The 27,539-nt window shown below is 48.3% G+C and overlaps 14 protein-coding genes across 14 annotated transcripts; 9 read left to right on the top strand and 5 right to left on the bottom strand.

Annotated features, from left to right (window-relative positions):
• Window positions 1–449: 449 nt before the first annotated feature.
• On the top strand, window positions 450–1,783 carry N7529_011282 (proteasome regulatory particle base subunit RPT6; the record flags this gene model as incomplete). Its single annotated transcript, XM_057246808.1, has 3 exons — window positions 450–684; window positions 753–1,428; window positions 1,525–1,783. 3 exons carry the CDS (start codon window positions 450–452, stop codon window positions 1,781–1,783), a joined length of 1,170 nt encoding a protein of 389 aa, XP_057092157.1.
• A 1,463-nt stretch (window positions 1,784–3,246) lies between these two features.
• On the top strand, window positions 3,247–5,099 carry N7529_011281 (uncharacterized protein; the record flags this gene model as incomplete). The annotated part of the gene is made up of 4 exons (XM_057246807.1): window positions 3,247–4,743; window positions 4,801–4,848; window positions 4,901–4,996; window positions 5,049–5,099. 4 exons carry the CDS (start codon window positions 3,247–3,249, stop codon window positions 5,097–5,099), a joined length of 1,692 nt encoding a protein of 563 aa, XP_057092156.1.
• Window positions 5,100–5,565: 466 nt separating this feature from the next.
• Window positions 5,566–7,845, top strand: N7529_011280 (putative ubiquitin fusion degradation protein (Ufd1); the record flags this gene model as incomplete). Its single annotated transcript, XM_057246806.1, has 1 exon — window positions 5,566–7,845. One exon carries the CDS (start codon window positions 5,566–5,568, stop codon window positions 7,843–7,845), a length of 2,280 nt encoding a protein of 759 aa, XP_057092155.1.
• A 253-nt stretch (window positions 7,846–8,098) lies between these two features.
• Window positions 8,099–9,118, bottom strand: N7529_011279 (transporter YIP1; the record flags this gene model as incomplete). The annotated part of the gene is made up of 2 exons (XM_057246805.1): window positions 8,099–8,701; window positions 8,777–9,118. 2 exons carry the CDS (start codon window positions 9,116–9,118, stop codon window positions 8,099–8,101), a joined length of 945 nt encoding a protein of 314 aa, XP_057092154.1.
• Window positions 9,119–9,426: 308 nt separating this feature from the next.
• sam50 (SAM complex subunit SAM50) lies at window positions 9,427–11,211 on the bottom strand (the record flags this gene model as incomplete). The annotated part of the gene is made up of 4 exons (XM_057246804.1): window positions 9,427–10,631; window positions 10,693–10,879; window positions 10,973–11,089; window positions 11,131–11,211. 4 exons carry the CDS (start codon window positions 11,209–11,211, stop codon window positions 9,427–9,429), a joined length of 1,590 nt encoding a protein of 529 aa, XP_057092153.1.
• A 261-nt stretch (window positions 11,212–11,472) lies between these two features.
• N7529_011277 (ubiquitin-conjugating enzyme E2) lies at window positions 11,473–12,412 on the top strand (the record flags this gene model as incomplete). The annotated part of the gene is made up of 3 exons (XM_057246803.1): window positions 11,473–11,499; window positions 11,558–11,637; window positions 11,689–12,412. 3 exons carry the CDS (start codon window positions 11,473–11,475, stop codon window positions 12,410–12,412), a joined length of 831 nt encoding a protein of 276 aa, XP_057092152.1.
• A 1,443-nt stretch (window positions 12,413–13,855) lies between these two features.
• Window positions 13,856–14,975, top strand: N7529_011276 (uncharacterized protein; the record flags this gene model as incomplete). The annotated part of the gene is made up of 3 exons (XM_057246802.1): window positions 13,856–13,936; window positions 13,990–14,114; window positions 14,177–14,975. 3 exons carry the CDS (start codon window positions 13,856–13,858, stop codon window positions 14,973–14,975), a joined length of 1,005 nt encoding a protein of 334 aa, XP_057092151.1.
• Window positions 14,976–15,277: 302 nt separating this feature from the next.
• On the top strand, window positions 15,278–16,369 carry N7529_011275 (holocytochrome c synthase CYC3; the record flags this gene model as incomplete). The annotated part of the gene is made up of 3 exons (XM_057246801.1): window positions 15,278–15,346; window positions 15,405–16,057; window positions 16,111–16,369. 3 exons carry the CDS (start codon window positions 15,278–15,280, stop codon window positions 16,367–16,369), a joined length of 981 nt encoding a protein of 326 aa, XP_057092150.1.
• A 365-nt stretch (window positions 16,370–16,734) lies between these two features.
• Window positions 16,735–18,877, bottom strand: N7529_011274 (ABC1 kinase family protein; the record flags this gene model as incomplete). Its single annotated transcript, XM_057246800.1, has 3 exons — window positions 16,735–16,912; window positions 16,973–18,315; window positions 18,377–18,877. The coding sequence occupies 3 exons, from the start codon at window positions 18,875–18,877 to the stop codon at window positions 16,735–16,737; spliced, it is 2,022 nt and encodes a 673-aa protein (XP_057092149.1).
• A 632-nt stretch (window positions 18,878–19,509) lies between these two features.
• N7529_011273 (uncharacterized protein) lies at window positions 19,510–20,814 on the top strand (the record flags this gene model as incomplete). Its single annotated transcript, XM_057246799.1, has 2 exons — window positions 19,510–19,845; window positions 19,897–20,814. 2 exons carry the CDS (start codon window positions 19,510–19,512, stop codon window positions 20,812–20,814), a joined length of 1,254 nt encoding a protein of 417 aa, XP_057092148.1.
• Window positions 20,815–21,131: 317 nt separating this feature from the next.
• Window positions 21,132–23,488, bottom strand: N7529_011272 (uncharacterized protein; the record flags this gene model as incomplete). The annotated part of the gene is made up of 6 exons (XM_057246798.1): window positions 21,132–21,212; window positions 21,264–22,459; window positions 22,513–22,647; window positions 22,712–22,831; window positions 22,883–23,017; window positions 23,074–23,488. 6 exons carry the CDS (start codon window positions 23,486–23,488, stop codon window positions 21,132–21,134), a joined length of 2,082 nt encoding a protein of 693 aa, XP_057092147.1.
• Window positions 23,489–24,200: 712 nt separating this feature from the next.
• Window positions 24,201–25,055, top strand: N7529_011271 (uncharacterized protein; the record flags this gene model as incomplete). The annotated part of the gene is made up of 3 exons (XM_057246797.1): window positions 24,201–24,206; window positions 24,593–24,957; window positions 25,010–25,055. 3 exons carry the CDS (start codon window positions 24,201–24,203, stop codon window positions 25,053–25,055), a joined length of 417 nt encoding a protein of 138 aa, XP_057092146.1.
• Window positions 25,056–25,566: 511 nt separating this feature from the next.
• N7529_011270 (dolichol-phosphate mannosyltransferase subunit 3) lies at window positions 25,567–26,001 on the top strand (the record flags this gene model as incomplete). Its single annotated transcript, XM_057246796.1, has 3 exons — window positions 25,567–25,614; window positions 25,667–25,735; window positions 25,840–26,001. The coding sequence occupies 3 exons, from the start codon at window positions 25,567–25,569 to the stop codon at window positions 25,999–26,001; spliced, it is 279 nt and encodes a 92-aa protein (XP_057092145.1).
• A 465-nt stretch (window positions 26,002–26,466) lies between these two features.
• N7529_011269 (xanthine phosphoribosyltransferase) lies at window positions 26,467–27,437 on the bottom strand (the record flags this gene model as incomplete). Its single annotated transcript, XM_057246795.1, has 5 exons — window positions 26,467–26,515; window positions 26,575–26,687; window positions 26,746–27,058; window positions 27,121–27,227; window positions 27,405–27,437. The coding sequence occupies 5 exons, from the start codon at window positions 27,435–27,437 to the stop codon at window positions 26,467–26,469; spliced, it is 615 nt and encodes a 204-aa protein (XP_057092144.1).
• Between the last annotated feature and the right edge of the window lie 102 nt (window positions 27,438–27,539).

The following is a 27,539-nucleotide window of genomic DNA, read 5'->3' as shown; positions in this document are numbered from 1 at the left end:
TTGACCGTTGCCTTCTGCCGGGCACAAAGTACTTTCCTTATTGCAGATGATCAAGTCATCGGGCAGCTGCTTGACCAATCAAATCTATTGATGACTCATTTCATGGGGAGCTCTCTTCCATGGTTCCATTATATTTGTTTGCACCATTTGCTACATATGTTCTGTTTGCCTAATTTGAGCCTGAATTTGCAGGCTTCAAAACATCGCATCTTAGTAATCATTGACTGGCGCCCAGTGGGCACTGTGAGCTTCACATACGGCATTGTTCAGCTCTAAACCTCAAGCTTCAACTCCTTTGTCTTCGGTTCCGAGCCACATCATCCTCACAATCTTTCACTATATCACGTTTTTGGGCTGAAAGATAACACCCTTTTCTTTGCTGCATCTGTGTTCTGTGGGAAACAGTCAGCCCTTGAGTCTCCATATCGTCATCACTCCCAATCGCCATCATGGCTCTGGACAACTACTATCGCAATAAGATCGAGGGCATGAAGCTCGAGATTATTCAGGGCCAAGCAGTTCTACGAAGATTAGAAGCGCAGCGCAATGACTACAACTCGAGAGTGCGTCTACTGCGCGAAGAGCTTGGTTTGCTTCAACAGCCCGGTTCCTACGTGGGTGAGGTTGTGAAGGTGATGAGCACCAAAAAGATCCTAGTGAAAGTACACCCAGAAGGAAAATACGGTAGGTCCCCTTTGATGACCTTTGATTTTGTGGGACATTATATGCTAACGATACGGTTTACTTGGCAGTCGTGGATATCTCCGATGGTGTCGATATTAGCAAGCTCACCGTGGGCAAACGAGTTGCTCTCCTGTCCGACTCTTACAAGCTGGAGAAGATGCTGCCTTCCTCCGTCGATCCGCTGGTTTCGCTGATGATGGTCGAGAAGGTCCCCGACAGCACTTACGACATGATTGGTGGCCTGGACCAGCAGATCAAGGAAATCAAGGAAGTGATCGAGCTCGGTCTCAAGCACCCCGAGCTGTTCGAATCTCTGGGTATTGCACAACCGAAAGGTGTCCTGCTCTACGGCCCACCTGGAACTGGAAAGACCTTGCTCGCTCGAGCGGCTGCCCACCACACTGACTGTCGATTCATCAGAGTCAGCGGTTCCGAGCTGGTGCAAAAGTACATTGGTGAAGGTAGTCGCATGGTGCGTGAGCTGTTCGTCATGGCCCGAGAGCATGCACCCAGTATCATCTTCATGGATGAAATTGATAGCATTGGTTCGAGCCGGATAGATTCAGCAGGTGGTGGTGATTCCGAGGTACAACGTACCATGCTGGAGTTGCTGAATCAGTTGGACGGTTTCGAGCCCACCAAGAACATTAAGATCGTCATGGCGACGAACCGACTGGATATTCTCGACCCGGCCTTGCTCCGACCTGGGCGTATTGACCGAAAGATTGAATTCCCTCCTCCATCGTGAGTTTTCATCTAATCTTCTCTATTTTTTTTATTTGGAGGGGATTGAGCGAGACATTGATCAAGATGCTAACTGTTTTACTTTCCGCTTTGTAGAATTGAAGCCCGTGCGGATATCTTGCGGATTCACTCTCGTTCAATGAACCTGACCCGTGGAATCAACCTGACCAAGATTGCCGAGAAGATGAATGGGTGTTCGGGAGCCGAACTGAAGGGTGTCTGCACGGAGGCCGGTATGTACGCCCTCCGTGAGCGTCGGGTGCACGTCACACAGGAGGACTTTGACCTGGCCACCGCCAAGATCCTGAACAAGCACGATGACAAGGAGGTGGCCGTGTCGAAACTGTGGAAGTAGAGCCTCGGAAGCCTTGGCAAGATCGACATTGTATCACTAGTTCTAATTCTACCGTGATCTATCCCAAAGCGAATTGCATAATTGTGTGACGACGTGTCTGGATCCGAATCCATTCGGATGATAACTAGTTGATTGATTGTAAGAGGTGCAACTCGCTGTCTTGGCGAGTCTTCGGCCGATTTGTTGCATACATTCCACGTCCCACGTACATGAATGATTGCATAGTTGTTGGTAGTCAGTGATTTTGTCTCTCGTATACGAAGTATCGTGCAAGGCGACCCAAGAATGAGGTTTATCGATGTAATTCGAGTCCAACCTCTTTTCTTTTTTTAATATTAATGTTCGAATAAAAAAAAGGAGCGGGAATCTTCATCTGGCTTGGCAAATCTAGGCACCCCCTATAGCCCCTATAGTACAACCTAGTTATAAGAAGAAGTAAGTATCGAGTGCAGGCCTGGAGGCTTGGCATGATGCTGCGGACCGTGTAGATCACATAGGTCTCAAATCGTTGGTATTCGCTTGGCGCGGAAATCAGTGTCCGTGGATCATGCCTTTCATTGTCTTGGCAGTGTACATAGTACTCTTAATAGTAGTGTAGTGAGAATGCATAAGGGGTATATATAGAAAGTGGAAAAAGATAAGAGTTGTGCAAGCTCCAGGGCTGTGTCAAGTATATAGCGATAGACAGATAATCCTGTAGGATCGGGTAATATAATTGATTCCAATAAAAACGAATTGGCCACTTCACTCCTGACGCGAGTTTGCGCGTGACCAGCGGATCATTTCCCAACGTTTGATAATAGTGCAGTAGCGTCAAAATGGAAATCATAATATGGGGGTACCTGAGCCCCTGGTCTTAGGTACCGGATCCACTTATGATCATCCCATACTTTGGGGAAGTATCCAACACTTCATTTTCTGGTAGATCGATGGCTGTAGTCTCCTATAATCTCCCTTGCAGGCCAAGAACTGCCAAGATGACATCTTCTAGAAAATAAGAGTCTAATGATAGTCAGAAGCAGAAAGAGTGATAAAGGAATGTTGGGTCTAACAAGAAAGTACATATAGTCTTATTCAACTATGCAGTATGTACACCTGTAGTACTCTGAATAGATCACGGACCTACTACATTAGGGGATTCCGTTGACCGACAATCCATTTTGGGATTTTCTTTGTATACAAGGGTTATCTTTCTTTTTACATATATTTATTGTACCATAATATACAAATATCCTCCAATTGAATATCGTGATTCCCCCATTCCCACCCCCATACGGATCTCGTCTTCCGTCTCCACATTCGATGATCTGATCTGACAACCCTGACAACTTATTGTTATTACCCGTACATAACTCCAGTGGATGAAGATGATTTAAACTATCTGAGGCCCCCCACCTTTTTCTTTTTCGGTTTAAACTTCTTCTCTATCCCCCCCGTGATTCAATACTATATACTATAGTACTATGTCAGACCTTTGGTCTTCTATAGCCTATGCCATTGATCCTAAGAGAACCCAAGCCATGCCTGCCGTCTTACAATCCACCATCCACCTGTTGGAGAGTGAGTTGGTCAAGGCTCGTGCCGCCCTTCAAGAGATTCAACCTAATGCTTCACCATTCGGCTTCCGAGGCGATGAAGTTGCTGTAGGTGCCATGACCGCCTACAGGCAAGATCTGATCGGCCGGGCCCCCGATTTTTACGGGTCTCGTCGTTTGACTCGGAAGGAGTTGGGTCTAGAACCGGTCGTGCGCGAACTTCCTACCGAAAGGGTAGTATCAAAGCCCCAACATGCATCCGTACCGAACCGAACATCATTGGAGGATGTTTTGAGCAATAGCTTGGTTCTGGACCAGATAGCTCCGTATCTGTCTGTGCCTTCCTTGATGGCTTTGGGTTCAACCTCCCGTCGTCTACACACCGTCATCACCCAAACTCCATATGTTTTTCGTCATCTCGACCTGTCTCGATGCCGAGGTACTGAGCTTACCCCAATTTCACAACAAGAGAATGATACTCAAACAGAAGATGAGGTTTATGCCGCCCCATTAAAGCACATCTTCAAGAGCTTGGAGCGTAGACACATCCTACATGATGTGCGCACTCTCATCCTGGACGGGTTGTCAGTGCCGGCGGATCTGGTGGCCGATATAATCTTGACGGACCGCTTCAACGTGAACATCTTATCCATTCGCGAGTGTCGCAATCTGAACGAACGCAAGCTTATGCAGGTCATTCAGCATTCTGTTCGACCTACTCGCCCCGCAGGCACACCGCGAGTGAAGGGCATCTATCATTTTTCTCCCATGCATGAGGCTCCCCCAGTAGTGGCACGTCCCAAATACCGAGATTGGTGGTCGACCCGCGTGGGAACTTCCCGAAGTCCCAGCCAGACCCCGTCTGAGGGAGCAATCTCGCCAGAGAAACAGCAAAATGAGTGGTACAGACCATCAGGGAAACTATTCAAGCACAGTCTCGAAGAGGGTTGGGCCCAAGTACTCCAAAGATGTGAGGGTATCATTGCCTTCGATGCTACCTTGTGTCGTGGCCCGAGACACAACCCGGACCACTACACCTCGACCCACGAGGAGGATACCCCAGCGGCACCACTGCTTGGACCCGCAGTTGCCACTGTAGCTCTCGGACCCCGCGGATGCGATGGGTGCCACAGTTCCCCCGAAGGCCCGGCTATCTGGGGTCAATCCCCGGATGTTCAATTCCCGATGCTAAGCCCCCCACCATTACATTCATCTAGCGTGGCCACGGCAAAACGGCCCGAGTTAATTCCAGGCGAGCACCCAGTTCTCATTGCTCGCTGTGCGGACTGCCTCACTAATCGATGGTGCCATCGATGCAATAAGTGGTTCTGTGGGAAATGTCTGCCCAACCCGCAGCATGTCCGGGTGAGCTTGTCCCCACACCAGACGGCTCATGCCAACGCCGCTGAATTACAAGAACGTGAGGTATGTGGGATCCTAGTTACGATTAGCCATGCATGTCACTAATGATTTACTATATAGAGATTAGAACGAGGTGTAAGCAAGGATTGCTGGGAATGTGGCCCAACTGTGAGTATAAGACCCGGCTATTATTATGTCTCGTTTCCATGGCTTATAATAGCAGTGTGCTTCCTGTAAGATGGACTGCCAACACACCTGTCAAGGGTGTCAGGGTGATTATTGCATTCAACACAATGAGGGATGCTCGAAAACACTGGTACGTGAAGGCTGCCCTAATCCCATGACTTAATCTATACTAACATGTCTAGTGTGATTGGTGCAATACCAGTTCTCGTGGTCGAATGCGTGGTAACTTTTGATCCAATGTGATTTGAGGGAAATTGTACCATAGGCACCGACTAGTTACCTAATATCGACGGGTACAAAGGTAGGCCGGGGGGAAGTTGATTTTCAATAGCGTGGAGGCTTCCAGAATCTCTTATCTTATCTCAGCATGCAGTGCTCAATAGCGGCCAATTTTATCATAGAAAACCTGCTTTTATCCGGCACAATCTTATGATCATGTGTTGTGAGTCATTGAACATAGTCATATTTTATTTAGAAAGAAACGAGGTGCTATATAATCAAGAACAGTAAAGAGTAGTATAGAAAGAGAGAAGAAGCGGAGAGAAGAGCATAGAGCTATACTTTGGGGGCGGAGAGAAAGGCGGTCAACATAATAAACTGAATTTATTTCCAAATTCGTCACTATTCCTCACCCTATCCGCCACTCTTGAATATCAAATGTGAAATGACGATGCAATCTCTCTCTCGTGCATATCCATCATGGCCGAATTGATTTGGTCATCCCAGCTTCTGGTCGCGTCGCCAGAACGAGCTCCCCGTCTTTTTGGCGACAAGATCACTCTACCGCAATCTGCACTCGAACAACTGCTAGCTGCCGCTCCGCTTCAAGCTGTCCCCGCTGGAAATTCTCGTGTACATACTTCGTCATTTGACCCATTCAACCCACATACCTTCGCCGCCGAATCGCGAGCCCGACAAGAGATCGAACAGCGTCAACAGCAACTACCCCACCCGTTGACCTTCCGCATTGTCAATCCCCAGAATGGTCGGTTCATCTACGCCGGCATCCGAGAGTTCTCCGCCGATGAGAATGAAGTCGCGCTAAGCGCTTTGCTCAAAGAATCGCTAGACATCAAAGACGACGAGTTTTCGGTCACAAATGGCGACACCCAAGACCTCACATCCCCGGAAGCCGAAGCGCAGTCTGTCCGGACTGGTCCCGCAGTCACAGTGCATGCAAAGCAATTACCAAAAGGCACATATGTTCGTCTCCGCCCGCTAGAAGCTGGATATGACCCGGAAGATTGGAAAGCTCTACTGGAACGATACCTGAGGGACAACTTCACGACTCTCACTACGGGCGAACTTCTGTCGGTGCCAGGCACCCGGAACGAATCTTTCAGATTTTTGGTCGACAAGGTCTTCCCTGAGGGTGAAGGGATATGTGTGGTAGACACGGATCTGGAAGTCGATATTGTGGCGCTGTCAGAGGAACAAGCTCGGGAAACGCTACAGAAGAGACTGGAAAAGGCTTCACGTGCGCCGGGCACAAGTAGTGGTACCTCAATTGGTGGTACTCTCAGCCTCGGAGAGAACGTTACTGCCCAGGTGTTACCCGGAGATTATGTGGATTATGATCTTCGGGAATGGAACCGTGAGGATACCATTCAGATTGAGCTCATTACGGACGACCCGGATGCCATTCTTGTTGCTAGTCCGCTAACTCCTCGCCAACAAAGTCGCCCAAGGGCAGACATGCATGTATGGGGGGACTTTTCAAGCCAGTCACCAAAGAAGTTCGAGCTTCGGCCGACTAATGTGGCCTTGGAAGGCGCCGAAGCCCTGTACATATCGGTTTCCTCTTATCCTGCACCCAGTGAACCCTCTCAGCCGTCTCCGTCACTTTATCACTTGCGAATCACTGCGAATCCTTTGAATGACCCCAAGCACACGGAAGATACGGAAGACTCTCACGAGCCTGGAGATGTACAATGCAAGAACTGCCAGCAATGGGTCCCGGAACGAACATTGATTCTGCACGAAAATTTCTGCCTGCGCAATAACACATTCTGCCCGCAGTGCCATAACGTCTTCCAGAAGAAATCTGAAGAGTGGCAAAACCACTGGCATTGTTCTCACGACACCGCTCATGGCAATGATGCTCCAAGCAAGGAAAAGCATGACGCAATATTTCACCAAACACACCAGTGTGTAGACTGTTTTCTAGACCTGGAAGGACTTCCGGCCCTTGCACAGCACCGCACCACAGTCTGCCCCGGGAAGTTGATTCTCTGCCAATTCTGTCATCTCCTCGTGCCGCAGAAAGGTGAATCTGACCCTGATTTCCACGACCCCGAAGTCATGCTTTCCGGTCTCACCCCTCACGAATTAGTAGACGGAGGACGCACCACTGAATGTCACCTATGCAACAAAATCATTCGACTCCGAGATATGAACACTCATCTCCGTCATCACGAATTGGAGCGTTCATCTCGACCCGCTCCCCGCATATGCCTGAACAAAAATTGCGGCCGCACAGTCAGTAAACCTGGTAACGATACTCTCGGTCTATGTGGGTTCTGCTTTGGTCCGCTATATGTGGACTCATTTGACCCAGAGGGCAAAGCGCTACGACGTCGTATTGAACGCCGCTACCTCTCCCAAATGATGACCGGATGTGGCAAGCCCTGGTGCCAGAACGATTATTGCAAGACGGCAGAACGGAACATGGCATCTGTACCGGGGCCTCATGTTGCAACGAGTGTGGCAGAAATCATGAAGTTGACAAAGCCCCTCACTGAAGCACTCAGCACCAAGCCGGATGTCCCAAACACTGCACCTTTGTATTTCTGTGTTGATGAGACGAGTAGCAAACGTCGTCATCTTGCAGAGATGATTGCAGCAGATACCGCTGAAAGTGATAAGGTGTATGATCTCCCATGGTGTATTGCCGGAGTTGAAGCTGCTGGTGGCGATTTGGAGAAGGCAAGAGAGTGGCTGTCAAAATGGGCGCCAAACCAAAGCAGAACTACTCATTGAATTTGCTAGATGTTGGCTCTAGACCTGAGTTTAGAGGACGGCCATTTTTTGCATCAAGCGGAGGTCTGTAGTGGATACATTGGGAAATAGTTGACGAATTTAATGCATAATGAGATAGAACAAGCGGAATTTCATAATATTCATGATTGGGTGCAAATAGCGTTCCAAAGTCAAGATCTAAGCCTTTGCAGGCACTAGCCTACAGGAGTTATGCAAGACAATAACAGATGACTATCTCCTATAATCCTATCTTTTAAGCCGCACCCGTTTTCGCGGCCAATGAACCAGAACCACGGGAAGAGAAGATGCCCATAATTCCAAAGACAACATAGAACAAAGCCAACGGATAGGCCACCAGTCCTCTCATCCCACTCATGCGCGCTACAGAACAGAACATCCCCGACGAACTGTAAGTGCACCAGCCAACCGCGGCAATGGTCAAAAGATAACCAAACATGGTATCCATAGGAATGAGAATACCAATGAGACTGGTTAGGACCAAAGGAAGGAAGCAGTAGCCCAAGACACTGGCCGAGCGTGGGAAGGTCAGAGTAGCGGAGAAATGGCCCGCTGCCGAAGCGGTAGACAGGGAGGGTTTGTGGTGGGGGTTATAATTGTTAGGATCAGCGGCGTTGGATGTAGGAACAGTGTCGAGCGCGGGAGACATGAGGCTGAGAATCATGTGCAAGGCGACAGTGCCGAAGACAGCCACGCCGTAGATGTAGCCGTAGAAGACCTTTCCTGAGAGAAGAAGGAAAGTACCGTACAAGACAATGTAGAGCAGTGCTCCGTAGAGATCACTATCATCCATAAGATGGTTGTCGATAGAAGCAAAGGGATTGAGAACAGTCAGGGTCTAGATATACATGTCAACATGTCAGCCTCAATTAAGCCCGCGCAATATCCAAGCCTCTCCTTAACACAAACATACCTTGGTCCGAATATGCTCAAAGTTAACACCAAGCTCCTCCAGCAAAGGTGGCTCACCGTCATACCCCTCCGTCCCAAACGCAGCCAACCAACCCGTTCTCAAACCGCCCTGCTCGCCCATGCGTCCACTAACGCCGGAAGCCGGGGCTCCAAAGCCATAACCTCCAGCAGCTGGGTAGGCCTGCGCTGAGGGATTGGGAGCGCCACCAAAGCCGGCACCGTATGATGCCTGTGAAGGGGTCGTGTGGCCGGAGACGGAGGAGTAGGACGAGGGGAAGAACTGGAGGTTCTGTGCGGAGCCTTGAGGGGCGTAACCCTGTTGTTGAGGATAGTATTGGGCCATTGCCGCGACGGCGAGAGACGAAAGAACGCTGAAATTGCAGAGGTAGGACTGGATCAAGGCGTGAGGGTGGATTGTTGTCGAGCTCGAAGCTCCAAATGGCCTCTCACCTGGGCAATAATGCGGGATGACTAATCGTCTATAATCGCCCGCTGGCCGGAGCCTAAGACAGGTAGAACTATACGGGCTATCCTATCCGATGTACACAATGTTAATCTTCTGACATTTGAGCAATGATTTAAAAAGCTTTTGAAAATAGATGTAGTTGACTTGATGTATGGTATGATTGAGTTCGCGAGTCTAATACATGTTTAAAGGAAGTTGATACCAATGCCCAGCTGGAGCCCTTTGCGGCCTTCTTCGCCCTTCCGCACCACCAAAGGCAGGGAGAAGTTGAGTTCAAAGCGAGCGACAGGGTGGGCATACACAATACCGAAGCCAGCTGCAACGCTGGGCAGACCGTTTTGTAGTTCAGAGAGAGTAGAGGCCATGGCATTTTGCACCTCGCCATTAGTGGTAGGGGCGGCTTTCTGCGAGGTTTGCAAGGGGAGCAATCGGCCACCGTTCAAAAAGGCCTGGAAACGCACGGGCTTCTCAGCTCCAAGTCGGGGAAGAGGGAAAAGCAGGTTGGCGCTTCCAGCGGCGTATACATCACCGCCCAAGGAATCAACTCCCTCGCGAGGACCGAGACCGCAGAGACGGAACCCACGAACATCGGTAGGTCCACCAAGCTGGAAGCGGTCATTGACACGAGAAAGTTGAGGACGAGGGTTGGATTCCAGACCCAGAGGGTAGAGGAGACCGGCACGGAATCCAGTAGTCAGGCTGACGCCGCTGTCACCCTTAATTCCGGGGATTGGAATAGGAATGGCACCTTGGGTCTCAATTTCAGACTTGAAAAAAGAAACATCCCCCTTGAGCGGGCCAAATCCGGCCAGTTCGTTGAAGACCTTAGCGTAATAGCCACGAGAAGGCAGGAGAGCATTGTCCCTCTGGTCATTTACCCAGCTGTGGAAGATACTGCTCTTGACGCTATCACCTGCATCAGCACGAACAGTAGGAGAAGCATTCTCAGCAAGACCGGTGAGCTGTCTCCAGAAACCGTTGTAGCCCAGTTCGTGGCGGTGGCCTGATTTGGACACCCATCGGAGCTTGCTCCAACCGCCCTTCAGGACCTCTTCGTGGCTCGCCCAAGACTTTTGTGTGGAGCTTGCAATGCCACCAATTTCGAGCCGGAAGTCGGGATCTCCCAAAATCGGGGTCTCGAAAGCGGCCTGGTAAGCGGACCGTGTGCGGGTACCAAGCGAAGCGTTCAGGTTCAAAGTCTCGGCACCGCCAAAGACATTGCGCCAAAGAAGGTTACCATAAGCTGAGCCCTCTGCATTGCCCAAGTCCGTTCCGGTCTTCAGCAGCACGCGGGACTTCTCTCGCGTGGCCAAGTAGACGTCAATGTTACGCATGCCATTCTCGCCCTTGGACTCATCTAAGTAGACAGAAATAGGCTGGTGGAACAGGTCTATGATACTGCTGTGTTAGTACACCTTGCATCGTTGTAATTGCCTCTTGAGGTTCCATACCAAATCGCCCAAGTTTATCTGCGGTAGCCGATACTTCCCGCAACGCCTCGGACAGTGTGTAGGGCCGACCCTTGTTTGCGCTCAAAAGTGGGCTCAAGTTGCGCTCAAGGAAGCTTCGGCGAGTGTGGGGAGCATTTGTGACCTGGACAGAGGAGATGGTGCATGGCAGAGTCGAGTTCTCGTCGATCTAGTTGTTATCAGATCCAAGATTAGCCGAGATTTCCCGCATGCAGGTGCGAATAGCCAGTCATCTTGAGCTTCTAGCATCCGTTAATCTTACCAATTCAGCAAGTCGGTTTTGGGCCTTCTGATAGATAGCTTGCATGCGCTCATTCACGGCTTGTTGTTGCTCTTCCAGCACTTTAGGGTCTGCGCGCCGTTGTAGACGCTCGAAGACCTAGAAGCAGATAAGAGTCAATAATGAACAGACATACATACAACCACTACAATGTGATAGCTCATGAGCTGCTTGGGGTATTCTCTTACACTCTCATCTCCGGCAGCAAACGAAGAAGACATTTTTGCGGCTGCAATGGCCAAAACTTTCGGCCTCCGGGGAACGTATCGGGGCTGCGCGTGCCGAAGCCGCTAGATGCGGCTGTGCACGTGACTGGTGAGCATGGCGCGATAACCAAATCATTCATCCACTCCGCATCTCCGTCACTTATTTTTGTTGTATTCGCCGTCATTGTATATCTTGAGAAGCCTCTTCAACTTGCATCGTTCGAAGCGCAACTCTTTTCAACTTCTTACATCCATAAAAAATAACCACAAAAAAAGATGGCAACCAAAGCTGCCTTCAAACGTGTATGTGGCGAGACTAGGTTCAACCGGGAATTTGCGCAAATCTAACAATATATCATAGCTCACTCGTGAATATCAAAACATTCAGAAGGACCCGACACCATTCATTGTGACACATCCATCCGAGACGAACATTCTCGAGTGAGTATCATCCCCCGCATTGCAGGATGCCTGAAACTGACTTTCCCTAAGATGGCACTATATTCTTACAGGCCCTCCGGGAACACCTTATGAAAATGGACAATACTGGGGCACATTAATCTTCCCTCCGGAATATCCTTTCGCCCCTCCTGCCATCCGCATGCACACACCCAGTGGCCGATTCCAGCCTTCGACTCGCCTTTGTCTGAGCATCAGCGATTTCCACCCCAAGTCCTTCAACCCCGCTTGGGAAGTTTCGACGATCTTGATCGGCCTTCTCTCATTTATGACCAGTGAAGAGATGACCACAGGCAGTGTTAGCGGCACGGAGAGTGAACGCAGAGTGCTTGCCGCGCGATCTCGGTGGTGGAATTCAACTGGAGGAGGTTCTCACATCAGCGCCACCGCAGGCGTGACTCGAACTTCAAAGGGAATCAACAATGTCAAGGCAGGAGATGGAGGTTTGAAGTTCCGCACCGAATGGCCCGAACTAGATCAGGAGAACTGGGCTTGGATGAAAGAACACCGCATCGATGCCTCTACTGGCCAGATCTTGCCTGACCCTGATGCGCCAACCAAGTGTTCTCCCGAGACCAGTGCTTTACGCCGACGACCCATTGGCAGTGCACATGGGCTCGGTACTGTCATGGATGGTGGACAAGTCGCAAGAGAGGCCGGTCAAGGTTGGGCTGGACGAAACAAAGTATGGATTGGTGTGGCCCTCTTCTTTGGTTATGCATTGATCTCACGACTTTTGAATGATGTACGAGCATGAGATCGAAGCTGTTTAGAATACCCTCTTTGCGATGTTTATCTTTCCCTTTTTTATTAATCTTAGCGAGTTTCGAAGGCATTATTCGGGGCGCTATACATGCTTATCATTATTGTGAGAGAAGACAATGAACAACCAACTTCCTTTTGGGCCTTTTCAAGACTTGTCATCACAACTGCATAGGAATATTCTTTTGTTACACGATTGACCACCGGATCATCCAGACAATTTACGCTGAATTGGGCTTGTGCTCACCCCCGCATTGACAACGTAACTATTCTCCTTTCTCTTCTAAATCCGCCTTCTCCCACGGTAGTCTTTCTGTTCACTTCTTTATTGGGTCTTTCTCTTTTCATTACCTTGGCCTTCGGGCCTAAGATGGACCATCTGCAGCCCTTCACATTTGCGGGTTCGTCTCGGCATACTCATTCAGGTCAGTGCTTCTTTGATATACACTAGCAGACTACTGCTGGAGACTCCCCACCGGGGGACTATTGACACCTTACCTGTGCATCCTTTTGACCGCGATATTGTGGCAAAAACTCATTGCTTGTTTTCCAATTTGTTTATGGACTTCCACAGAGTCAAGCGTGTCAGAGTTGCACCAAGGAGGACTTGATTGCCAGTTGACATAGAATCTGACTAAAATATCCCGAATAGAACCCAAGACGAAACCCGCACCGCTAGATCGGTCTTCCTTCACTTTCATCGATCACGACGATGACTTGACTTGCAAGCGAATCAAAGATGTCAATGCTCGAAAGGCCATTCGATCTCATGTCATGCGCTATGTCCGTCGACGTGAAAGACTTGCTGGATTAAAGCGTTCATCTAGACAGAATCGTGGACAAAATGCCTCGAAAGCTACCGACGCAGATAATCAGAGAGTGGTTCTAAGAGCTTCCTCATCTGCCTCTTCGATTGCGTACTCAGACAACGATAATCTGATCCCTGCAATCTATCGTGGACGACCAGACAAATGGTGTGCTGGGTATCCTTTACCTCTCCACTCCACGCCTAATCCACCTAAATCATGGTTTCTCGATCCTTTCTTCACACTGCCAGGTACAACTGAGCTCTCTTCGGTTGTAGCGCCCTTACTGTACTACTGTGAGTAGGATCCAAAGCATGCTCGATCTGATAGTTGAAGCTGTGTTCGATGAGTTCTCCAAAGGCTAGTACTGACGTTAGAATGAAGGGAAAACAATATTTGTCCCAATGACATTTCCCAACACCAGCAAAAATTCGACCCAAGAGATGGAACTAATGGCCAGAACCTCATTTTCGGATCCGGGTAGTTTCTTCGGGTTGATGAGTATGTGTGCCGCTCATCGAGCCGTACTCGCAAGTCAACACTCGGGTATATTTGATTCAGAAAGTGGCCGAGGAACTTTGCTCGTCAATGACCCTGACTACTGTATGATGAGAGCGAGGTCATTTCAAGAAATGAGCGCAAAGGTACGGGATCCGACTCGTAGACTCAGCAACGAGGCAATTGATACCATCATCAACCTTCTCACCGGCTCTGTATGTATCACTCTTCTTAATCTTCAATTTCCACGGTGTCTGACATAAAACAGCTGATTATCGGCGAATTCAACGAGGTCCATACTCATCTGACAGGACTCAAGCGCATGGTCGACATGCGAGGCGGGATAGCAGATGACAGCATCCGTTCTTCCTCGATGTTGTCTGCAATCATCACGTATGCCCTCGATCTGCTTTCGCATTGTTGTCATTCCCGCAATGCTTACAACTGCAAAATAGTACCGATGTCAAGGCTGCCTCGGGTCTGATGACAAAACCCGTCTTTGATTTAACTTGGGATGCCCAGCCTATTCCATCGGAAATTCAGCTACGAGTAAGACCACCGGTGTCTTCGCCTCTCAACAGACTAAGTTCGGGATTCTTCACGAATGCATACCTCAGCCCTTCATTACTACGTATATTGAGTGTACTTCGGGACATGGTATACTTCAGCATCGCTCATCAAACGAATCCAGGGAAAATCCAAGCTAGTGATCAAGACTTCTTCCGTGTTTTAAATTGCGAAGCAGAGCATCAACTTCTTAGCTATATTTACGCAGACGGCAACCCCAACCCCGAATCTAATCTCCACCCTGTTGAAGCAGTTATCAGAGTTGCTTCTATCTGCTTCCTGAACCATTTCCTCATTGTCTCACCTTCGTCGTCTGGATTGGGCCGGGCCCTGACGAAACACCTCAAAACAGCAGCGGCTAATTGCAATTTACCATTTCTCTTGGGATTACCAAAAGAAAACTTCCAGCCTTATGCTTGGGCATTGTTCATTGGCGCTCAGGGCTCCCTTGGTCACCCGGAGAGACCTTGGTTTGTCGAACGATTGGCCTGTGTCTCGATGATATGTGGATGGCAGTCGTGGGAGCAAGTTTCTAGAATTATGACCGATTTTTTCTTTGTTGTGGTTTTTGATGATTTGACTTGGCGTTCAATCTGGGATGAAGCGATGACTGGGTTTGTGATCTCTGAGTCGGAGGAAGCAGAGTTCTCATATCTTCTTGGAACAGATTCATTACCCTTTAGCTAGTAATTCTGAGCTGTATAACTTACAAGGAACAGCAATAATGATAATTAGTTATAGAAAGAGAAGCAACAAAGTGTAGTGTACTCCTCACTCGACTGACTACTTAATTAACAATATAACTACGTACTAACTAGGAGATCATGTTTATATTTCACCGCTCTGGGCTAAGCCTATCACGTGGCAGCTTTATGTCATCCAAAGAAAAAAAGGTCCCGATCTTTTATCGCGAGGTCGATTTCGCCTTGAGACTTGCAGATCTACAATTTTTTTTCCCTTTCATTTCACTTCTTTTTAAAGTCTTCAAAATGGGTTGGTTTTGGGCAGACACTACAGTTCCGGCTATTCCACATGCGCCTACAAGCGCATCTCCTCCTGTTCGTCTTGCCATTCTATCAACATTGTACTTGATTGAAAACTGACCCTTATCTACAGCCGGGATGCCCGATGCATGAATCAGGCGCGAAGCCTACACCACCAAAACTAGCTGCCGAACCTCCTAGCAGCTGTCCGATGAAATCAAAGGACTCTCCCTTCTATTCACCTCCGAAATCATCACAACCGGAAACGCCGCAGCCACCCGTCGCCGCGCAGCCCTCAACTCTGTCAAAGCTGAACCCTCTGAACTATATGTTCTCGTCAATCTCTCAAGAGCGCGCCGCAAACCAGACCATCGACCTTCCCGTTGAGCGCGAGCCTTCCTCTATCCCGAGAGGCGACGCCGAAGGTAACTGGGAGTATCCGTCCCCGCAACAAATGTACAATGCCATGCTGCGCAAAGGACACACCGATACACCCCAGGATGCAGTGGAGTCAATGGTTGCAGTCCACAACTTCTTGAACGAGGGAGCATGGGATGAGATTGTTTCATGGGAACGCGTGTTCAGTAAGGGTCTCAAAAATGGGTGGCAGCATTGCCGACGCGGTGAGGAAAACCTAAGTAACGACCTGATCTATGCGGACGAGAATGGCAAATTTGATAATGCCACCCCGCCTCGCCTTCTGCGGTTCCAGGGCCGACCACAGGAGTGGTCGCCCAAGGCCTCGATCTACCAGGCACTGAGCTGGGCGTACCCGGCTAAGTTTGAGTAAGAACTCTTGAATGCGAAAACCGTGAAGAAATGCTAATTTGAACCAAAAGGACGAACCCTCCGTTCGATCGCCATGATTGGTACGTCATTCGCCAGACTCCTAACGGCCCGAAAGAAATCCGATACGTGATTGACTACTACTCTGCGGACCCGGACCCCCACGGGCTCCCTGTTTTCCATCTTGATATTCGGCCTGCCATCGATACGCCCACAGCTGCTGCTGAGAGGCTCATGAGATGGGGTGGTGATGTCTGGTGGAGAGCTAGCGGCGCAAGTGTTCGTGAACAGGCGGCGCAGGCCTCGCGTTAAGATTGCTTGCCTGAATCGGGCTGCTTCTTCACTCTCCACTCTACTCTGTATACTTCCGACATGGCGCAGGCGTCCCATGGCTTTTTTGAAGCTTGTATAATGTTCTTCTTCCCTCTTTTGTCTTAACACCTCGGGGTTTTCTATTCAGCCTATGACAATGGACGCATGATAATGATATCTTTGCATTAATCTATCTCAATCTCAACATCTTGATGAATAATTTCTTCTTTCGTGTGTGTATGTATGCATATCTATAAAACCTCAAATATACTGTTATGGTTCATTCTTATCATTCGGGCATGCCATCCAAAACTTCATATCAAAAAGGAAAAGATATCTATGGTACAAAATATTGACAAATGTGCTCAAATATTAGGCGAGAGTTGGTCATACTTGACACAATTTTCAACACTCTCAATGCTGGCCTGCAGCAATCCACGAGCTTCCAGGCCAACCCAAACCCAGAGCATCGAATAGTCACCTGAGTGCACAGATTGCATGAGTGTACTTCCAGATCCAAGTTGTCGGAGAATAGGAAGGGCACTAAATATTGGGAGTTAGCTTAAATACAATGAATCAAATAAAGCAGAAAAGATCGCTCACCTCTTGAACAAATCTAGATCTGGATTCAGACTACGTCCGATGCCTTCGAGCAGAAGACATGAGATAACGACGTTGACGAAATCTCCTTCAAATCGGACATGATGCCCGCGAACCATGGTCAAAACTTCACTGAGGATATCTCCAATCTTGACATTGCCTAGAGCGAAGGTTCGAGATTTGATGCTCAGAACTAAATGCTGCATTTTCAGAGCAAATACCTCTGGGTCGAGGACCTCCTCCGGTGTGCGACATCGCTCGACCATGAGTTGACCTGCCCGGTAGCCGTCAAACTCAGCAATGGATCGGAAGAGATCCAGGAAGTTCCGGCGGTTAGTGTCATTGAGTTGGGTGACAAGGCCCGTGTCAATGAAGATCAGCTGCGGTCTATAGCCCTCGTCATTGAGCTCAGAAAGAGCAGTCTCCCATTCTTTGGGATCTTTGAGATGCGGACGTAGCCGTTTCAGAACCGCTTCAGTCACGTCAACTTCAGCCCTAGTCGGGGCATCGAATGCGCGTGAATTCTTGCGAAGGGAAAGGTCCAGTTCGCTTGGCTGGTAGAAGCGGACCATGATGTTGCCAGGGTGAAGATCGGCGTGAACAAAGTTGTCTATGAGTAGCATATGTAGGAATGCATCGAGGCCTTCATTCGCGATCTCATGTTGATAGACGCCGCCTCCGATGTCTAAGAAGGTGGCTAGCGGTATGCCTTGGGCAAACTCCTCAACGAGCACCTCGCGGGTGGTGTATTCTAGATATGGGTATGGGAACCATGCCGTAGTGCGAGACTTGAACTTCTGCCGGAACATCACCAAATTGGTCGCTTCAATCCTAAGATCCAGTTGTAGCTTCATCATTTCTCCGAACTGTTGGACCTCATCTGGGAAGGACAACCAGTGCATGGTTGGTATGGCATTGATCATGTGAGCGAAGAAAGACATGATGCGTAGGTCTCGGTGTATCATTTGTTCCACTCTAGGGTGTTGGACCTTGATTGCAACATACGAAGACGGCACTCGTTGCGGGGAACTCTTCACGAGCACGTCAACATTCTTCCGAACCCTCTCACCCAGCGTCGCTGGCTCAACGCCAAGTTCCTGGTCACGACTTGCAGCCAAGCTAGGTTTCAATTTCGCTTTGTAGACCTGTGCAATTGCACCAACGCCGAGAGGCTCTTCTTGAAATTCTTCAAATATGTCCTCGAACGGCAACCCATTGAATGCCTTGCGGATGATACGTTTCGTTTGGTGGAGTGAATGAGCGGGGGCGTTCGAATGAAGAGATGACATGACGCTGCACATTTCGGGGGGGAAGATATCGGTTCGCGATGCGGCCCATTGTCCAAGCTATCCAGGTCGGCTTGTCAGCTCAGTCTCATTAGACAACTTGATCTTATTCATTTCTAACCTTGATGAACGCAGGACCAGCCCGCTCCATTGCCTTGACCAAGAACCGATACCACCATAAGGTCCCAGATCGCGCGCCATTATGCTCTTGCACGTTCCGACCAATCCAGATGGCGGGAACCGTCACAACCACGGGGACAAAGATAATAGCGAGGTGAACAAACCGGAGGCCCGTTGCGATTGGATCATAGATATAGTGATAGAAACACACCCACAAGGTCTGGCAGAGCTTCGAGATGCCTTGCGCATCAGGTGAGACCGTTTTCCGGACTTCTTCACGCGAAGCCTCAAGCATCTGCATTTCTGCAGTCTTGTCTTTGCCATCATTCTCTTCCGCTAGTTTCAAGAATGCAGCTGGACCTAGAGTCGACATGAACACTCCGGCTATGATTGGGGCCCTTCGGGGGCTCTTTGCGTGCCGAGGCCATGATATTTGTTGTCGGGGGAGACGCGGAAGCCCGCGCTTGAGGCAGAAACGGCCAAAGAGACCGGCCACCCTCATGTTCTCATGCAGTATATGATATAAACATGGAATAATGTAATCTATGCAACAGTCTAAAATCGAAGTGTATCAACGAAATAGCGAAACGAGGAACTTCGAAGTTCAAGATCCGGGCAGACACGTGCTTCGACGTCATATCTCGGCTCGGACAAATAACCTCCACCTCAGCTATCAGTCTCAAACTATCAATCTGCTACAGTTGACTTTTTACTACAATATACTCTACTCTACCATACATTACATGATGATGAATTGTTTATGCTTAGCTTTGTCCAATAGAATCTTGGTTGATCATGATTTGTCAGTTGTCTATCTGCAATGTCCTTCCGAACTCGTCGGCCTTCGCATTCCACAGCCACATTCCTCGCCCTTATGTCCGCTTGCCATTGTAGACCCTTTCTAGATCCGGCAATCTATGGCAGATCCTAACTCTTTGTCAAAGATTGAAAGTCTGCGGGGGTCGATCTTGTGTTATAGCGGCTTGATCAATGCCCGCCAGCCCTGATAGCTCCCGAAAACGGATCTGAAGGCGTTTTAGAAACGACCGAAAAGATAGACTTATTAGGCATTAAAATGGGACATACCCAGTTGCTCGCTATGTGTTGTCCACCAGCTTTTGAAACAACTGTCAGATGGCACGGGAACTGTTAATCATGGGTCGCACTCGAAACCTCCGCGATGTTGAATCCAACAAAGAGGAGAATTCTTCCACCTGGCGTGATTGGGCTTTTGTCCTATTGTGGAGTGTCGTGGGATACACTTGCATTATCTTAACAGTACTGACGTACTTCAACCCTGGGCTCATCCCCTTTGATGTCTCTTCGTTACTGTTTCGGAAAGAATTCTCTCCGTTCTTTGCATTCTCGCAAGGAACCGGCCAATATACCAAGCCACAGGGATTCAAAATAGTGGCTTTGGTTCCCTTTCACTACCATGAGCGTACAGCCATCTTGGACTGCTATTTGCAAGTAAGACATTTCGCTGAATTCCACCACAACCCCATTCTAACATAATCCTAGCAAAACCTGGCTCAAAACCATGGTTTCCTTGACCAGGTTGTTTTTGTGCCGCAGACAGAAGACGCTATTAGCATGGAATGGCTGTATTCCATCGTCAACCAAACACCAGAGTATACCATTGCTCCGCCGGGTCACGATATGGAATGGCAGATTGCAAGGGAGAATGTAATGTACATTCGAATCGACGGAGACACAGTCTTCCTCGAAGATAATGCCATTCCAACCATTATCAAAACAAAACTCGAGAACCCAAACTCCCTCATGGTTTCAGCAAACGTCGTGAACGAGGCAGCCCTCGCATCGCTCCACAGTCATCCGGGAGTTGCTCTCCCATATCTCCCCGAGCTATACCACGTGGAGCAACCGTCACGATCAAAATCCCAACTGAAGAACGACTGGCGCCCTTCGAGTCTTCCGCACTGGCAGGGTCCGCCGAGCTTCAAAGTGACAAAGGGGTTCAAGCCACCCTTTGAAGGACACCGCTGGCTACTACTCAATGGCGCCAGCTCGGATCGCGACCCCATCGCGGCGTCAGTGTACACCGATACCGGTCCAACACTGGATGACTGGACCGTAGGTGCACAGCAACATTATTCGTTCTTGCACCACTTGGAGGACAATGACTTGGGTCATTACAAGTTCCCCATGTGGGTTGATCCGACCGAGCGTATCAGCAAAAACTTTGGATGCTTCTGGGGTAATGATGCGATCGCTGTGCGTCATATTTTCAATCACCACAGCAATCACACTTCTTCTCGGTATAGATCAGATGGTAATCGTCCGCATGTCATTATTGATGGCAAGGGACTGGTGTCACATTATTCTGCCCGTCAAGGTGCGGCTGGTCTAGACACTACAGATCTTGTTTGTCGTTACCGGGCATATGCGCAGGAGAACGTCTGTCGACAGACTGAGTGATTTTGGCAATTCTTGGTTGTACTTGCGTTGGAAATGGAGAGTCAATGTACATATAGATACCCAATAATCTGGTCTGGCCTTTGTACATACATTGTGATGAAGGTCAATGATGGACTCAGTTGTTTTTACTCATATTTTCGGGTGTCACTGGTTTTACAATACCACTAGATTTGAAGATTTGAAAATTTGAGGATTTTTGCATTTTTGTTTCTTTCATAGGCATTTGGAGACGCCTTTTCCGAAAGGATCGGTCAAAACAATCTCATACGTCAAACAGAACGAGCTCCAATGTATTATTACAGCTCTTGTCTATTTCATTATGTGGCTTTTAGCAATGAAGCATGAGGCTTTGCCAGATCTTCTAGCATGTCTCTATATCCCACAGGAAGTGCGCCGGACTGGTATAAGATTAGTAAACGATCAGCCAATTGAAAGCATAGAATACTTACATCATTCTTCAAAAGCCCTTGCACAAGCACGAAAGCGTTGTCCCGGTCTTTGGTCTCTTGCGACTTGTCTGTCTCTGACTTCTCCTTCGTCTGGTCTGGATCCACAGTGTCCGCACCTAGAGTCGTCTTGAGTAACTCAGTAACCTCGCTGTTGTGTAGGCAGTCCACAGCGGCGGCACAGCCCAATTCATTATTCGCCATCAGAGCGAGAGCAAACCAGCCTTCACTGCGCACAACAGGCCATTGAGTCTGCGTGATCATCGCACCTACTGGGAGTGAAACACCATCGTGTAGAGTAAACAGCCGGTCTAGCAAGTTCTTTGCTTTTTCATCTCCATCGCGAGCCTTGGGGCTAAGAGTTCGACAGATTGAAGCGACAGTCCGGCCAATTTCCGTCTTGATTGGCGTGGAGTCGGTCTTTTCAAAGAGAGACAAAAGCAAAGATAGATATGTTCGTTTGTAAGCCGGGGAATCTGGGTCCTGGGAGAGTGGAACAAGAAGACGGACGATGTTATCCACAGAGGAAATTACCACCTGGCGTGCAATACTGGCGGCTGAGAATTGAACCTGCGGAACAGATTCGTACGCCCACAGTCGTGAAACAGTAGCGATGATACCAGCTTCTCCGAGAACGGTTCTGTTGTCACCAGCAATAGCAAGATTCTTCAGGAAACCAAGTGAGGAGTGCAGGACGGCACCGCGAGAATCACCATTGAGAACCGAGATTAACTCCTCATGAATCTTCAAATCACGCACCATCACCTGGCAAACCTCATCGGATCGAGCCAGGTTGCCAAGCATGACGCATGCACAGATCTGAAGCTGGTCTTCGGTCGTGACAACCCACGACTTCAATGTCCGTGTAAGAGAAGAATCAAGCGGATAGTTCTGAGCGAACAATGGGGAGGCAGATACCTCGGCCAAGGCCCCGTTGATCTTCAGTTGAAGCTGGGCGAGGGCCTTGACATCTTCGGCGGAGGATCGGTCCACGTCGACCAAAGAAGAACGACGTAGGACATCCAGCACGCCTTCGACCATTTTGTTCGATACACATACAGTCTGGAACCTTTCTTTTTCTAAGTAGGTGGCCAATGCAGTTGCCAATGATGAGAAATGAGAAAACTCAAGGGTCTCGTCAATAGCAAGCTCCATCAGCAGTAGAATGGTTCCGTCGGGGGAGTTTTCAATGCCGTCGGCTGCAATCATCGTTTTAGATATGGAGAGATTCTAAATTTCACATAAAACATACCTTGTTCTGATGCCAATTCAATCAAATCATATGAGAAATTGAGCAAAGCCTCATTGTCCTCAATCTCTCCATCTTTGATCAGCTTCAATAAGATGTACGCTGTCCGGTTGGCAGCGATCTGAGCATGTGCCGGTTCTGCAACAGTATTAGCAAGCATTTCATTGTTATAATCAGAGTCTTTTCAAAACCAAGACCGTACCATAATCCATGCAGATATTGTAGATAACCGGAATGGCAACAAAGATCAAATCTGGATCGAGGAAGTATCGAATGATAGCTAGGGTATAATTTCCTTTGATGACAATCTCTCTGTTTGCGTCTGCGTCAACGTTAGTTCATCTTCATATGACCAGAAGTAATGAATATATACCTGTATCGGCACAGGAATTGCCAATAACCCGCAGAGAGTGAAGCAGCAGGTTAGAATCAACATCCTCCTTCATCGAGATCACATCCAAAAAAAACCTTAAAACACCAGACTGTCCGAATGGGGCACGCCATGAAGCTGAAATCACCATTAGCAGACAATAATAAGCCGATATATCCAGAGAATTCACTTACGATCTCTGCTACCATTGGCAATAATCTCGGTGGCCTGAACCAAGTACTCGGACTTGCAAGCCCACAACGTGTGCAGAGTAGCGCAGACAGTTTGCAAAGTTTCAGCATCTCGACGGCCGCGTCTAGAGTTTTCATCCGCTTCTTCGAGAGAAGCATGAAGCTCTTTGAGATCGAAGGTGCTGCCAGCCTCGTCGACCTCCTGGGCCTTTTCAATGATGTCTCGTAGTCCACGGAACATCTCTTGTTGCTCTTTCAAATCAACTGTTTCCGTGCCAGGTACTATAGAGGAAGAAGGGAAAGAGAGATCAGTGAGGATTTCTTGAATAGAAGGCAACTCCAAGTCCTTTTTCGTGATGGATTGACCGGCTCCATGGTCGGTCGTTTGGGTGGTAGATATACCCCCCGGAGAAGACATATCGCAGATATGGGATCAGATGATTTTCTCCGCAGACTGAGATTGGCTTAATTGCTTCCAAGTGGATTTGGGAATATATGAAGTTTTTGCCCGATTGGGAAAGGTTCTCTCAAATGGATGAGGAAGCCTAGATGGCAGCCTGTTGACCCTGTCAAAGCAATTTGAACACTGTGAGTGAACAATATTTAAGCTCTGGTATGATAGTAGTGGATGTTTTTGATTAGGCAACAAGACCCATGAATGGACAGTCTTGGAAGATGAGGCTTAATAAATATCGCACATCCCTCAATTTAGACTCCAACGAACGAGGGTGGCTGCCTGAGGTGGGTTCAGGCACCAATCTTGTTTAGGTTAGAGTACTTTGTTCTTCTCTACAGGATTTCTCTCCATGGATTTCAATGGTTATGATTTGGATTTGGATGGGTTATGAGTATTTATTTTAAGTTTATATCTTCGAATTCTACATAAGCACATATTCTAGTACATCTATACTATGGACACATCCGGTGAAAGGTGAAAATGTGCCATCACGTGCTGGATTAAACTAATCAAATATGGATCTATAACTAACTTGTTCTGACTATGACTGTTTTTAGTTATAATCCCAGACGTAGATTCAAAGCAAGTCTCCCAGATATCGACATTGAGATGGTTTTGGAGATTTCGGACTTGGCCAGTTACTGGTCCCCAATTGACAGGGATTATTTATAGGATGTTGGTGAGAATGAGCGAAATAGCCCTCGCTCACGCCATCGGACTTATAGTCGACATGATCTGAACTATAATCAGATGTCAGTTTTAGATTAATAATTCCCACTCTCAGCCTGTGGATCCAGGAATAGCGAACATGGATATATAACGGTTCGTGAATGTAGGAAAAAAAGGACAAAACATTTTCATAGCCTTCCTTCATACTTCACTGTCGAGTATTCCTATCTTCTATTATGGATCCAACTGTTGTTCTCATCACCGGAGCCAACCAAGGCTCTTAGGCCTTGGGCTTGTCAAGGGCTTTGCAGCGAAGCCGAACCATCTCAGAATACCTTGATGGATCAATCACATTTCGCATCTTTGTGGCAAAGACTGATACTGCAATATTCATAGACCGTCATTGCTGCCGTTCGTGACCCAGCGCACTTAACCGCCAAGGAACTCGCTAGGTTGTCGACAGGCGAAGACAGTCATGTCATCGTAGTCAAGTACGATGCCAGTATCGAGCAGTCAGCATTTGGTTCCGTGAAAGAAACCACTAGTCATGGTATTGATCATCTTGATATTGTCGTTGCCAATGCGGGAATTTCCAAGGTCTACCCTTTGGTCAAGGATGTCAAGCAAACTGACATTATCGAACAGATTGAGGTCAATGTGTTGGACCCTGTATCGCTGTACCAAGCCACACGCGATCTGCTACAGAAATCGACCACAAATCCCGTTTATGCTATCATGGGATCCAGCGCTGGATCTTTAGGGTAAGACATGCTGGTTTTGATTGATAGGCAACAGGTGCTGAATCTCTCTTAGACGTCAGCCTCCCGTCCCTAATGCTGCATACGCTGCCTCCAGGTAGATTATCAACTGGTATGGTGCTCGAATCAATGGAGAATGCTACTGCCCATGGTTGGGGCCTTGGGTCGGCACCTGATACAGCTGAGAAGTCCACCAGTGGGATAGTGAATGTACTTGCTAAAGGTATTAAAGAGCAGTACGGTGGCGAGGCCGTGTTGTACACTGGTGTCCATACCTGCAATTTTTTATATATCGGGACACTCTTTGCATTAACTTGAATTTCAAGTAAGAAATAGAATCAAACATAGAAAATTCAATGGAAAAAATAACAAATCACTTTAAATTTAGAGCTTAGCCCTGGAGTCCATACTATAAATACATGTAGTTTTTATAGTTATATGTGGCAGTCCAGTGACCTAGTGCGGGCGCCAAGAATCGCATCGCTCAAGCTGGCCTCTATCCGCATACAGTAACTATTTGTACAACTCCCTCCAAGTCCCTCATTTTGCTTACAGTGCTTTCACAATTGACCGCTTTCCTCTCTTTTGTGAATCTTTGATTTGACCTTCACCATGACACGAGCTATCCAGGCCCTCTCCGTTCTTCTCCTGGTCTCGTCCGTATGTTGGCCGCGGTGCAAAACACCCCTGGACCTTGCTAACAATTGGCCAGATTTACCTCTCTCTCTTCCTTGGCCTTGTCCCCTTGAACGAGACTGTTCAGACTGAAATTGTCCCCGTGGTATGTTGTCCATTCAACACTCCAAATTATCCTCACCACCCCTCGAAACAACTCCGGCAATTCTATCAATCGATAGAAAGCTAACCTATATTGTGACAATCCAGCTTCCCTTCTACGCCCTTATCGTCTTCGCCTGTTACCTCCTCGCCCGTCTGGGTATCGCGATCTTCACCTTCAACGATGTCCCCGAGGCGCACGCCGAGCTACAAAAGGAGATCGAACTGGCCAAGGTGGAGCTGCGCAAGGGCAAGATCGATATCGATTGAATGCGAAACATATAGTGTTTAAGAAGAAGGTTGATACAGACCCTGGGTGTGTCTGAATTCAGGTGGGATGCGGAGGCTGTCTATGCAGGATCGAAAGCTGCGCCCGAACAATATAATACACTATGTTTCCGCGCCTTTTTCGATCAATACACTGATTTTCTTGATACCCGGCTACGAAACTCCATGCCCGAGGTCCCATCTGTGGGCGACTCAGGCTCATAGCGCGATTTTTGTCCAAGTGGAACAGGAAGTGCATATGCAGCTTCAATTAGATATTCTTTTGGGGCAATCTGCCGATCTGCCAATAAGAAAGAAACTTTTCTACAAAAATTCATCAAGGATATCGTAAAAATCACACGCTCAGCGCCCGACCCCGAGCGTGGACAGTAGATCCAGGACCAAACTGTCTTGGAAATACTGTTAGAGCGCCATGCAAAATGGTACGCTATGAATGCAATCACCCGTTTAGATGATGGGGTTCTCCTTGGCCAGAGCATCGTGCTCATCAATGTCCCTGGAAAGCAGTCAGTAACCTTGTAATCGTTTCAATAAAATCGGGTGGGTATAACATACTTAGCCTCCCAAGGGTAGCAAATCCAGACGTCCTTAGTGGTGACGGAAGCGTGGTAACGACCTTCCTCCATCATATCGGTGGGCAGAACACCCTTCTTCACCTTATCCTTGTTCTAATCCAAAAACATCAGCTCAGATCTCAATCAAAACTCCTAGAATCCAAAAACGTACGTGTAGAACGAAGACAAAGAAGTTGGTCTTCTCGCCCTCACGGCCAAGCTGCTTTTGAGCAACCTCAACATCCTTCTGTAGCTCACGAACAGCGTACTCCAAAGTGGTACGGGTATCATCAACCTCATCAACGATGAGAATATTCTTGCCAATCAAGTTGGCCATCTCGAGAGAGCTCATGTCCAGCCATTGGGTGCGGGTGACCTTGGTACCGGGGACCTCCTCGGCGTCACCACGGCCCAAGTCCTCGTAGAGGGAGAGACCAATAGCCTGAATGGGGATGTTGGGGTCACCGGCGCGCTTGAGGAAAGAGCTGCGGGAATCCAGGTCAGCATCATGTACATGCATGAGCACGTGGTGTGCGAGTTGACATACCGAAGGATGCGGGCAGGAACGTAACCACCACCACCAATGGCGATCATAAGGTTGGGGTGGAATTCCTTGAGGATTTCCTCGGCCGAGGTCTGACAGAGCTTGTGGACCTGATATGCTTGTTAGATAAAGTTCAGAAAAAGAAATTGTGGACTGCGATAAGACAATCTGCAGTTTTGCGGGGGAGTGCGCAGATCTCGACAACTCTTTATATTTCTGTTTTTGGTAATAGAGATCGAGTCTATAGACTGAGTCTATAGACCGGAGAGGGAAAGGTTTATCCTTACCTGGTTGTAAGTGACATAGAACTTTTGAGTCATATTGGCGGTTGTTAAGACAGGGATTGGAGAAATTGATTAAGGACTGAAGTAGATTTATGACAAGAGATGACAGTTCCGTAAGAGCTGGAAGTGAACAATATC

The sequence above is a fragment of the Penicillium soppii genome (genome assembly GCF_028829465.1).
Source record: "Penicillium soppii strain IBT 18220 chromosome Unknown utg000010l, whole genome shotgun sequence".
Classification (NCBI taxonomy): Eukaryota; Fungi; Ascomycota; class Eurotiomycetes; order Eurotiales; family Aspergillaceae; genus Penicillium; species Penicillium soppii.
Note: the sequence above shows the minus strand (reverse complement) of the source record. Positions and strands in the feature narration are given on the sequence as shown.